The sequence below is a fragment of the Scyliorhinus torazame genome, chromosome 20 (genome assembly GCF_047496885.1).
Source record: "Scyliorhinus torazame isolate Kashiwa2021f chromosome 20, sScyTor2.1, whole genome shotgun sequence".
NCBI lineage: Eukaryota > Metazoa > Chordata > Chondrichthyes > Carcharhiniformes > Scyliorhinidae > Scyliorhinus > Scyliorhinus torazame.
This window is the reverse complement of record NC_092726.1, coordinates 25632692-25645184: the sequence shown is the minus strand read 5'-3', so window position 1 is coordinate 25645184 and position 12493 is coordinate 25632692. Positions and strand designations below refer to the sequence as shown.

The 12493-nt window shown below is 49.6% G+C and overlaps 1 protein-coding gene across 1 annotated transcript; it reads left to right on the top strand.

Annotated features, from left to right (window-relative positions):
* Positions 1-1398: 1398 nt before the first annotated feature.
* LOC140396994 (NPC1-like intracellular cholesterol transporter 1) lies at positions 1399-11615 on the top strand. The gene is made up of 7 exons (XM_072486004.1): positions 1399-1525; positions 3128-3183; positions 4157-4307; positions 6684-6915; positions 7960-8073; positions 8944-9106; positions 10157-11615. The coding sequence occupies exons 1-7, from the start codon at positions 1422-1424 to the stop codon at positions 10423-10425; spliced, it is 1089 nt and encodes a 362-aa protein (XP_072342105.1). The 5' UTR covers positions 1399-1421; the 3' UTR covers positions 10426-11615.
* Positions 11616-12493: the final 878 nt, after the last annotated feature.

The window sequence follows — 12493 nt, the reverse complement described above, 5'->3', positions numbered from 1 at the left end:
GGAGGAGGTGGCAGAGTGGTTAGCACTGTCGCCTCAAAGCGCCCAAGGACTGGTTTTGATTCGATCCTTGGGTCACTGTCTGTGCGGAGTTTGCACGTTCTCCCCGTGTGTGTGCGTGGGTTTCCTCCGGGTGCTCCGGTTTCCTCCCACAGTCCAAAGATGTGCAGGCTAGGTGGATTGGCCACACTAAATTGTCCCTTAGTGTCCAAAGGCTAGGTAGGGTGACTGGGTTATGGAATAGTGCGGGGCGGGGGGATTGGGCCTAGGCCTAGGGCCTAGGGCATAGGAGGAGCAGTGCATGCTCGTTGGGCCGAAAGGCCTCCTTATGCACTGTAAAGATTCTAGCAACTCTGGCACAGAGTCGATCAGGCAAAACTGTTCCCCATTAGTGGAAGGAGCGAGAACGACAGGAAAAACCTTCTCATGCAGCGAGCGGATCTGGAACACGCTGCTTGAGAGTGCGGTGGAGACAAATTCAGGCCAGGCCTTCGGAAGGGATTTTGGAGAATTATTTTAAGGGAATATAATTTGCAGGGGGAAATGGCGGGGTGGGGGTGGGGGGGGGGGGGGGGGGGGTGTGGGGGGGTGGCGGTGGGGGGGGGGGAAGCAGATACATTAACGGTGTTCAAAGGGCATCTTGACGAACACATGGATAGGACGGGTATAGAGGGAGACGGCACAAGGAAGTGCTGAGGGTTTTGGCCAAGGTTGGTATCATGGCCGGTACAGGCTTGGAGGGCCGAAGGGCCTGTTCCTGTGCTGTATTGTTCTTTGTTCATTGCATAATTCTGCGATTATTAAAGGAACAATGAGCCCCTCCAAACACTTATTCTTCGAACAAAGGGGAATTTATAGACAGGCTCTTCAAAATGGTAGCTTGCAAACCTCAAAACAAAATGGCCACTGTTCGATGAGATTCGTCATTGAGCACTTGATGAACAATCCTGAGTGTGCTAATAGCTACACTAACAACCAATTCAAGATAACCAGTCGACCTAGTAATGTGGCGCGCTCATCCTTGTTAGAAGTGACTTACATTCATAGACCGGCACCCGTTCTCCGCAAAAAAGGAATATATTCCAGCCTCGTGCTTTTCTCGAATTTCAGGGGTGCTTGGGGAGCCGATCGTTCCCTATGGCTTTCTCCATGGAAACACCTCAGCCAATCAGAGTTGACGTGCCAGTGACTCAGTATCCTGTTCTCCCGTGGTATAAATTGTTGTGAGAGTTTTGAAATTTGGCATTCTTGTGTTAGTCCTGACGAGTGCAAGTTGAAAAACTTCAGCAACACGTCTCTATCATCAGTAATATCCGACAATTGTTGAATTAAGTTTCAAAATGGCCGTATATTTCTCGAAGTAACCCATTTACTCTTCTTCCATTTCCTCATGCCCAGGTCAGTTTCTCTGCCTCAAGAAATGCATGCCGCATAATAACAATGGCATCATCAGGCCGACAGAGGAAGAATTCAATCAGTACCTTCCCATTTTCCTGGACGACGCTCCCATCCTTCAGTGCTCCAAAGGGTAAGTTGTTCCGGGATTCAGCAGGGAGGGAGGTAGGCAAGGTCGTGCGGGAGGCTGGGAAGAGCACCGCTTTGAGATCCTGGCGGCGGCACGGTGGCACGGTGGTTAGCACTGCCGCCTCACAGTGCCAGGGACCCGGGTTCGATTCCAGCCTTGGACACTCTCTGTGCGGAGGATGCGCGTTCTCCCCGTGTGTGTGGGTGGGTTTCCTCCGGGTGCTCCGGTTTCCTCCCACCGTCCAAAGATGTGCAGGTTAGGTGGATTGGCCATGCTAAATTACCCCATAATAGGATTACGAGGTTGCTGGGATAGGGCTGGGGGATTGGGCCTAGTTAGGGTGCTCTTTCAGAGGGTCGGGGCAGACTCGATGGGCCACATAGCCTCCCCCGGCACTGTAGTGGTTCCATAAAATAAGAGATGGCAAATGCCTCAAGTTGGAGGTACCACTCTGTCGCAAAATGAATAAGAAGGTCAGAAATAGATTCAGGAGTCGGACCCGTCACAAGATCTTGGCTGACCTTTCACCTCGACTCCGAGTTTCCCCACATCCCTTAATTCTTGTCGTGCCCAGAAAATCTATCGATCTCTGTCTTGAATAAACTCGACGAGCCTCCATCGCCCTCTGGGGTAAATAATTCCAAAGATGCATCGCCCTCCTGGGTGAAGAAATCCCTCCCCATATCAGTCCAAAATGGCCGCCCACTCATCCTGTGAGTAGGGGCAGGAGTTCTACAGGGCAAGGAAATCAAATGTGAACAGGCATAGGTTCAATGAGGCTCCAGGGAATGGAGGCCTAGTCTTCTCAATCTATCCCGCCTTACGTAACTGTAAGCTGTAGGCCGAGCGTGGCCTCACCAAGGGCCTGTACAATTGTGGTAAACATCCTTCATTCCTACGCTCCAATCCCTTTGTGACGAATGCTAACAGACCGTTTGCTACATTTTTAACCCTCTTCTGATAGGGTGTCCAAAATATATACAGAGCAGGAGGAGGCCATTCAGCCCATCGAGTCCACATTGACCCTCCGAAAGAACAATTGACCATGGTCAGACCGCCTAACCTGCCCATCTTTGGACACTAAGGGGCCATTGATCATGGCCAGTCCACATCACCTGCTCATCTTTGGTCACTAGGGGGCAATTGATCATGGCCAGTCCACCTAACCTTTAGATCTTCGACCCGTGGGTGGAAACCGGAGCACCCGGAGGAAACCCACGCAGACAAGGAGAGAACGTGCAAACTCTACTGTCACCCAAGGCTGGAATCGAAGGCATGGAATCGGGTCCCTGGCGCTGTGAGGCAACAGTGGGCGCTGTGAGGCAACAGTGCTAAACACTGTGCCGGATGTCAAAGTACATTTGAAACTGTAGACAACAGAACGTCCAATAAAATTAAACTTTCCTTCAGATCTTTGGCGCACCTCAATATAATGGCAATATTCTTGATGCTGACAACGAATAATCTCTGTTAGGCGTACAAACAGCTCGCGCACAAACTCAATTTAACTTTAAAACCGTGATGGTGGATTGAGCAGTTTTAGAAAAGCAAGTGGGCCTCTCTTCAATCCTATTTTCCTATGTGAGGATGTGCTTTACTTTCCAGAGGCCTGGGAGCTTACGGAAACGCAGTGAAAAGGGGTGAGAATGGAGAGATTCTGGGTAAGAAGTGGAACTATCTTCATTTATAATGTGACCATCCAAAGCAGGAACATGAGTTGGCGCCTAGCGCCTGCTCCGCTATTCAAATAAGATCATGGTTGTCCTGATAGTAACCTCAAACCTTCGTCTTCCCCACCCCCGATAACCTTTCAGCCCTTGTGTGCTTCTGTTGAATGACACCAAGGACAAATTAAAAACGGGTTACTGCAGTGCATCTTGTAGATGGTACACACGGCTGCCACTGTGCGTCGGTGGGGGAGGGAGTGAATGTTTGTGGATGGGGTGCCGATCAAGCGGGGCTGCTTTGTCCTGGATGGTGTCGAGCTTCTTGAGTGTTGTTGGGAGCTGCACTCATCCAGGCAAGTGGGGAGTATTCCATCACACTCCTGACTTGTGCCTTGTAGATGGTGGACAGGCTTTGGGGGGTCAGGAGGTGAGTTACTCTCCGCAGGATTCCCAGCCTCTGACCTGCTCTGGTAGCCACAGTATTTATGTGGCTGGGTCCAGTTCAGTTTCTGATCAATGGTAACCCCCTGAATGTGGGGGATTCAGCGATGGTAATGCTAATGAATGTCAAGGGGCGATGGTTAGATCCTCTCTTGTAGGAGATGGTTATTGCCTGGCACTTGTGTGGCGCGAATGTAACTTGTCACTTGCCTGCCCAAGCCTGGATGTTGTCCAGGTCTTGCTGCATTGGGACAGGGACTGCTTCAGTATCTGAGGAGTCGCGAATGGTGCTGAACATTGTGCAGTCGTCAGAGAACAACACCACTTCTGACCTTATGATGGAAGGGAGGTCCTCTACCATCTAGAAGGACAAGGGCCGCAGATACCTGGGAACCCCACCACCTGGAGGTTCCCCTCCAAGTCACTCACCACCCAGACTTGGGAATATATCGGCCGTTCCTTCACTGTTGCTATTCACCTTAAACAGGGGCGGGATCACCTTCGTATAACCTGTGTTGTTGACCAGCCTCCAGGTTCATGGCCTATCACACGCCTCTGAAAAACTCGCAGGAATACACTGCCGCTCTGAAGGTAGCCCGTGAGCTCGCTGCTAACATCACGGACAGCATGCGGCGCATTCCCGGAACGGACCCAAACTTTGAAGTCTTCCCCTACACGTAAGTATTCGCCGGAGATTAAAAGGGTTTCTTTGACAAGATTTACCCTGCTGCCACCCTGCAAATCTATCATTCACATGTCACTAACAGTAAGGCATCTGTAGTGTTCGGATGCTCTGTGTTTGATTGAGCACGCCTGGGCATCGATGCGCACTATGCTCGATTAGTTGTGCCTAGGTGTGAACTCGGAGTAAAGGTTTTAAAAACCTGCAGAAATGAGCTGGACGTCAGAGTTGAAGCTGGGAGCAGATACCTTATTGCCTATCACTAATTTCCCTTTGAGAAGGTGATGGTGAGCAGAAGTAGGCCATTCGGCCCATCAATTCTGTCCGCCATTCAATCATGGATGATCAGATATGATAATCCTCAACTCCACTTTCCCGCCTTATCCCCTCGATTCCCTTCCTGATTAAAAATCGGTCTCGGCCTTGACCATAACGACCCAGCCTCTGCAGCTTTCTGCGGTAAAGAATTCCACAGATTCACTCCCCTCTGAGAGAAGAAATTCCTCCTCATTTCTGTCTTAAATGGACGATCCCTTACTCTGAGATTCTGCCCCCTGGTCCTAGACTCTCCCACAAGGGGAAACAGCCTCTCAGCATTGACCCTGTCAATCCCTCCCAGAATCCTCTATGTCTCAATAAGGTCGCCTCTCATTCTTCTAAACTCCATTGGGAACAGGCCCGACCTACTCAACCTCCCCTCACAAGAAAATCCCTCACTACCCGGGATCAACCGAGTGAACCTTCTCTGGACTGCCTCCAATGCCATCTTTCCTTAGATAAGGGGACCAAAACTGTTCAGGGTATTCCAGATGTGGTCTAACTAGTGCCTTGTATAATGTTAGTAAGACTTCCCTATTTTTAGACTCCATTCCCTTTGAAATAAAGGCCATTTGCCTTCCCAGTTACCTGTTGAACTTGCATGCTAGCTTTTTGTGATTGGTGCATGGGAACCCCCAAATCCCCACATGCTGCAACTTTCTGCATTCTCTCTCCATTTAAACAATATTCAGCTTCTTTATTCTTCCTACCAAAGTGAACACCTTCACATTTATCTGCATTATAGTCCATCTGCCAAGATTTTGCCCACTCACCTATCCTGTCTATATCCCTCTGTAGACACTTTGTGTTATCCTCACCACTTGCTGTCCCAGCTATTTTTGCAAACGTGGCAACGGTGCATTCACTTCCCTCGTCCAAGTCATTAATATATATTGTAAATAATTGTGGACCCAGCACTGATCCCTGTGACACTCCACTAGTTACTGGTTGCCTATTGCAACTCTCTATATTCTATGAGTTAGCCAATCCTCTATCCATGCTAATTTACTACCCCCAACACCATGGGCTCCTATCTTATTATGTAGGCTTGTGTGCAGTAGGTGGTGGGGTTCTCAGGTATCTGCTGCCCTTCTCCTTGTCATGTGAGAGTACCTTTAAGAAATGGGTGTTCATAAATGGGTGTGTATATAAATATCTGTAGTGAGAGTACCTTTAAGAAATGGGTGTTCATAAATGGGTGTGTATATAAATATCTGTAGTGAGAGTACCTTTAAGAAATGTGTGTTTACTACTGCAGTGATGTCAGAGAGTGGGTGGAGCTGGGCTGTCTGTCAACTTTTAACTTTTGTTTTAGGCTGTTTGCTGCAGGGTGTGTTTTAGCTTCGTTTTCAGAGCTGAATAGCTGCAGTCACAGCCAGAAGGTGTATGAATCTCTCTCTGTAATCTAAAGACTGTAAATCGATCCTGGTGATTTAAAACTAATAACAGTTGTGACTTTAACCTGATGTGCTTCTGGTAAAAGGTGTTTTAAGACGTATGGATGTTAAAAGGAACACTTGAAGGATTACTTAGTGTTATATTCTTTGGGGGTTGTATTTGAATTAATGGTTGCTAAGATGTATGTTTTAAAAAGGTTAACTTGAGTTCATATAATGAACATTGTTTTGCTTTTAAAGAATTATTTTCCATTTCTGCTGTCCCACCCCTGTAGAGTGGGCCGTGTGCTCCCCATACCACAATCTAGTAAAAGTTGTGGGTCAGGTGAACTCCATGATACACTTTGGGGTTCTCTAAACCCTGGCCCATAACAAGTAGAGGTCGTGGGGTTGGAAGGTGTTGCCTAAGGAGCCTTGGTGAGTTGTTGCAGTGCATTGTTTAGATGGTACACACGGCTGCCTCTGTGTGTCGGTGGTGGAGGGAGTGAATGTTTGTGGATGAGGTGCCGATCAAGCAGGGCTGCTTTGTCCTGGATGGTGTCGAGCTTCTTGAGTGTTGGGAGCCGCGCTCATCCAGGCAAGTGGAGAGTATTCCATCCCACTCCTGACTTGTGCCTTGTGGACAGTTGCTGACCAATATTCCATCTGGCTTCCAGGATCACCTACGTATATTACGAACAGTATCTAACTGTCGTGAAGGAGGGGATTTTCAATATTGGCCTGTGCTTGATACCAACCTTCGTGGTGTGCTGTATCCTGCTGGGGATGGACATTCGTTCGGGAATTCTGAACTTGGTCACCATCATCATGATCATCGTGGACACGGTGGGAGTCATGACACTGTGGGGCATTGACTTCAACGCTGTGTCTCTTATCAACCTGGTCACGGTAAGAGCCCAACGTAAGGCCACCTACTGAGCCGCGTCTAAACCGCCTCGGCAACCCTTCCCGTAAAATGGGTCGTCACGGTGGAGAAAGCAACCATTCAGCCCATTAAGTACCAGCCAGCTCTCTGTCAATCAATCCAGTTTAGTCCCATTCCGCCCGCTCCATCCCCTCAAACCCGACACATTCATTTCCCTCAATCGTCCATCCACCGTCCTTCCGAAATTACTCATCTTCTGTTCCTCCACCCCCCTCACAGGCAACGACTTCCAGCTCCTTGCCACTCGCTGGGTCAATTTGTTCTTCCTCACATCCCCCCCCACCCCTCCGATCTCTCATCCAAAACCTTAAATCTTTACCCCCCGCTCTGTCCCAATAACTAACGAGAACAGCTTCGTTTTATCAACTTAATCTAAACCCGTCACCATCTTGTAAACCTCGTTCAAATCTCCCCCTCAACCCCCCTTCACTGAGGAGTTCAACCTCACCTCGGGAGCTGGAATTCCCCCTCATCCCTGGAATTGTGGTCAATTTGACCACCTTCTGAAGGTTTCAATTAGGGACTAATTACATATTGCACTCCTTAAATGACCAATACCTTGGAGAAATGAAGATAAACAAAAACCGGGCCTAGGCGGGGAGGCTTCAGGCGTCAACGCTGAACAAGCCAGGGGCGAAAGATCTTTCTTTCTCTGCGGAAATAATGCTGCCATATAACCTTTGATTACCCCATTACCAAATACGCCGACAATATTAATTTCCGCAGAAGTTGGCATCATTAAGGTGTTTTTGCAAGCGATTTGCGCAATTCTGCGGTTTGTACACCCATTGCTTGCCCGCTTGGCGTGCCTGACTTGCCTGACACATGACTAACGGCACGCCACTGTCCTGTTTATGGCTGGGAGGGTTTCGGTCGGTTTCGCCCACTCTCTGCGAGCGTGTCAGGGACTTTCGGCCGGGCAGCGGGCACCGTCTCTGTGCCCTCCTCTATCTTCGAGGTCTAATTGGATGTTTTTTTTTTTCCTCTCTCCCCCGCCCTCCCCCCAGGCCGTTGGCATGTCTGTAGAGTTTGTCTCCCATCTCACCCGTTCCTTTGCCATCAGCGCCAAGCGGGATAAGGTGGAACGGGCAAAGGAGGCTACCGCCTACATGGGCAGTGCGGTAAGTACGGCAAGTGGGTCACAGGGGGGGCATTTTGGGCAGATGGACGGTGTTTTGAACAGCTGAACAGTTTGTCCCCCGTAGAGTTAAAGGTCAGCGTGAGCCCCGTGTTTCTCAGTGCATGAAACCGGAGAAATTGTTCTTTGTCGAAAAGAGAGACATATTGCCTTGCCGTCAACAGGACAAATCCAAGCATGCCAAATTTCCTGAAGGCGCTAGTAGGTACACAAAACGATTAGTCGAGCCCTCGCTTATAGCTTATAGCTATACGAGATGTTATGGGTTATGGGGATAGGGTGGAGGTGTTGACCTTGGGTAGGGTGCTCTTTCCAGGAGCCGGTGCAGACTCGAGGGCCGAATGGCCTCCTTCTGCACTGTAAATTCTATGATAATCTATGTGATTCCGCGATTGGGCAGCACTTGATCAACAATCCTGGGTATGCTGATGGCTACACTAACAACCAATTTCAGATAATCGGCCCCGCTCATAACGTGGCTCATTTGTACGTGCTTGGAATGACGTAACATTCATAGGCAGCGATCCATCCTCTGCAAACAAAAGGAACATGTTCAAGCCTCACACCTTTCTCGAAGTACCCAGGAGCCTCTAGATTGCTCCCGTTGCTTTCTCCTTGGCAATGCCTCAGCCGTCTTGCCCACCAATCAGCTTCCTTCTCTCCCGCCAGGTAAATTGCTGCGAGTGTTAGAAATTTGGCATTCTTGCATTTGTCCGGATAAATCCGGGATAAGACAGTTCGATAAGACAGCCACGTTGACATTCCGTGTTGCTAAGTTCGATGTATTGATAAAGAAGGTTTTGTTGCCCGGGCCGGGAGGTATAACGGACTCTATTTTTTGCTTCCCCCCCAGGTCTTTGCAGGCGTTGCCATGACGAACCTTCCCGGAATTATTGTCCTGTACTTTGCCCAGTCACAGCTCATCCAGATTTTCTTCTTCCGGCTCAACCTGGTGATCACGTTACTGGGTTTGCTCCACGGCCTGGTGTTCCTGCCAGTCCTCCTCAGTTACTTTGGTGAGTGCCAATGTCACCAGCTGGCACAGAATTTAGCCTTGAAAAACGTGAGGTCCTTCCTTTGGAAGGAATAACACGACAAGGGAGTACTCAATGAATGGCAGGACACTAGGAAGTACAGAGGACAAGCGGGACCTTGGGGTACATGTCCACAGATCCCTGAAGGCAGCAAGACAGGTAGATAAGGTGGTTAAGAAGGCGTGATGGGATACTTGCCTTTATTAGCCGAGGTATAAACTATAAGAGCGGGGAGGATATGATGGAGCTGTGTAAAACGCTGGTTAGGTCACAGCTAGAGTACTGTGTGCAGTTCTCGTCGCCACTCTATAGGAAGGATGTGGTTGCACTAGAGAGGGTGCAGAGGAGATTCACCAGGACGTTGCCTGGGCTGGAGCGTTTCAGCTATGGAGAGAGGCTGGTTAGGCTGGGGTTGTTTTCCTTGGAGCAGAGAAGGCTGAGGGGGACCTGATTGAGGTGGACAACATTATGAGGGACACAGATAGGGTGGATCGGGAGGAACGTTTCCCCTTAGTAGAGGAGTCAATAAGGAGGGGGGGAGGGCACAGATTTTAAGGTGAAAGGCAGGAGGTTTAGAGGGGATCTGAGGAAAAGGTTTTTCGTCCAGAGGATGGTGGTAATCTGCAGTACACTGTCTGGGAGGCAATCTTTGGACAAGCACTTGACATATAACATTCAAGGCTACGGGCCTAGTTCTGGGAGGTGGGATTAGTGTAGATTTAATGTTGTTTTGTCAGTGCAGACTCAATGGTGTGAAGGGCCTCTCCTGCGTGGGTTTCCTCCGGGTGCTCTGGTTTCCCCCCACAGTCCAAAGATGTGCAGGTTAGATGGGGATACGGGGACAGGATGGAGGGAGGCCCAGGCAGTGTGCTCTTTCGGATGGTCGGTGCAGATTCGATGGTCCGAAGGCCTCCTTCTGCACTGTAGTGATTCTATGATTCTGAACATGTTAAATATTCTAATGAAAACTAGTTGTTGACGGGCATTGGGTCACACATTTCCCGTCACAATACCGTCTGCTTCCATTTCCAGGCCCAGACGTCAGCCCCGCTGCGACCCTGCAGCAACGCACAGCCACGGAGTCACTGTCGGGGAAAATATATTCCAATAGTTACTTCCAAAACTTTGGGTTTGAAGGACCCGCCGACGGGAAGAAGGACCAGCCAATGCCGCAAAGCAACGGGACAGCTAAGATGGAGGAGCACCCGGTAACCAAGGGCGACGAGGACCCTTCGGCGGGAGAATTCACCTCGACAGGAGCTTGCCCAGATGTCACGGAGCCCACAGTGACTTCACTTTGACGACTCCTTCAGCTCGGGAATTCGGGATGTGGCCGCTCAGCCAATGGGCCCATGAGCTCTCCATGCCAATCAGTCACTGGACAAGGCCACAGGCCTCGAACATTCTGCTACCCACCCACCCATCCAGTGTTGACATCTCTGCAACCGCGCCCATGACAAATTGTCCCCGTTCTCAGCAATGATGTAGCATTCATTCCAGTTGCCCGCACCTGCCTCAATAGTCCAAGCATGCACAAGAGATGAACGCTCAAAAGGTGCAAAGAGGGACTGGATCACGGTTACCATTGCTGGTGTCCACGAGGCCCCACAATCTGGGTTTCACTGAGCTCCCCTCTTCACTCCTTCCAACGCCTGCACCCCTAACCCCCTCCCCCAGCCCCGCCAACCATTGCCACCTCCAAACCTGATGCAAAGGTGCCCACCTCAAAACTGTGACAGTTCTCCCTCGCCTCTTTCCGCGGGAGGTGGTCACCATCCCGTACCAGCCTCCCCGACCAGGCGCCGGAATGTGGCGACTCGGGGCTTTTCACAGTAACTTCATTTGAAGCCTACTTGTGACAATAAGCGGTTTTCATTTCATTTTCATTTCATCCAAACTCTTGCCCTGATAATGCCGAACCCTCCCCGAATTCTCCTGGTGTTGCACCTGCTCAATGTGGGACAATGGCCGCATGCTTACCGTTGGAAAAAATGCTGGCTATTGTGCAGAGCTATCCCAATTGGCTCCACTCTTTCCCCCATCTCCCCAGCAAAATGTTTCCCATTTTAAGTAATTGTCCAACGTTTACGTTTACTGTTGAATCTGCTTCCACCAGCTCTTTCACTAGCCCTTGCACGAGCTCAGGTGTGTGAAGATACAAAACCTCCCTCATTGCCCCTCAATGTGTTTCCATTTCTCTCATTCACTGTGCCCAGTACCCGTATCATTTCAAATTTGTAATTGAACCCTGGAACCCTTCTCGTGAATCCTTTCTTCATCTCCCAAATGCCTTTGTATCGTCTCGGGAAAAAAACGTGGTGCAGAGGACTTGACATATCGGTTGAAGCTGTGTTTTCAAAAGGTTTCAGCATTATGTCCTTGCTTTTGTATTCTTATGATCCATGTTGGCGAAGGATAGAACTGGAACTAATCTTTGACGCACTTTTATATTTATTTGCAGAGTTACTCATTACACGCATATACCACCTAACCCCAATGGTTGCAGTTTCTGTCTGTGTCTATTTACAGGGGCTCGAGTAAATTCTCAATTAGTGTCCATCTCTTGCATATATTTCAATGCAAATTAATACACAACTAACGCCATTCAGCATTGGGGGAGGGAGGTTGGGGAGTGGGGGGGAATAAGTGGTTGCACCATTCTACTGGTTACACCAGCTGCCTTCTGTAAAAGTGACCACAAGAGCTGTTGGATTGTTGGCAAACGCGCACCAGCTGAGGGCAACTAGAGACAGTCAATAAATGCCAGGCTGCCAGCGATGCCTTGTATTTAGAAAAATTGTTAACCTTTCCCTCCCTGTGCATATTTTCATAGAATTTAGTGCAGAAGGAGGCCATTTGGCCCATCGAGTCTGCAATGGCCCGTAGGAAAGAGCACCCCACTTAAGCCCACACCTCCACCCTATTCCCGTAACCCAGCAACCCCACCCAACCTTGGGAAGCACGGTGGCGCAGTGAGTATCACTGCTGCCTCACGTCGCCGAGGTCCCAGGTTCGATCCCAGCTCTCGGTCACTGTCCATGTGGAGTTTGCACATTCTCCCCGTGTTTGCGTGGGTTTCACCCCCACAACCCAAAGATGTGCAGGGTAGGTGGATTGGCCACGCTAAATTGCCCCTTAATTGGAAAAAATGAATTGGGTACTCTAAATTTATTTAAAAAAAGAAAATACCCACCCAACCTTGTTGACACTAAGGGCAATTGATCATGGCCAATCCACCTAACCTGCACATCTTTGGACTGTGGGAGGGAACCGGAGCATCCGGAGGAAACCCACGCACACATGGGGGAGAACGTGCAGACTCCCACACAGACAGTGACCCAAGCCGGGAATCGAACCTGCGACCCTGGA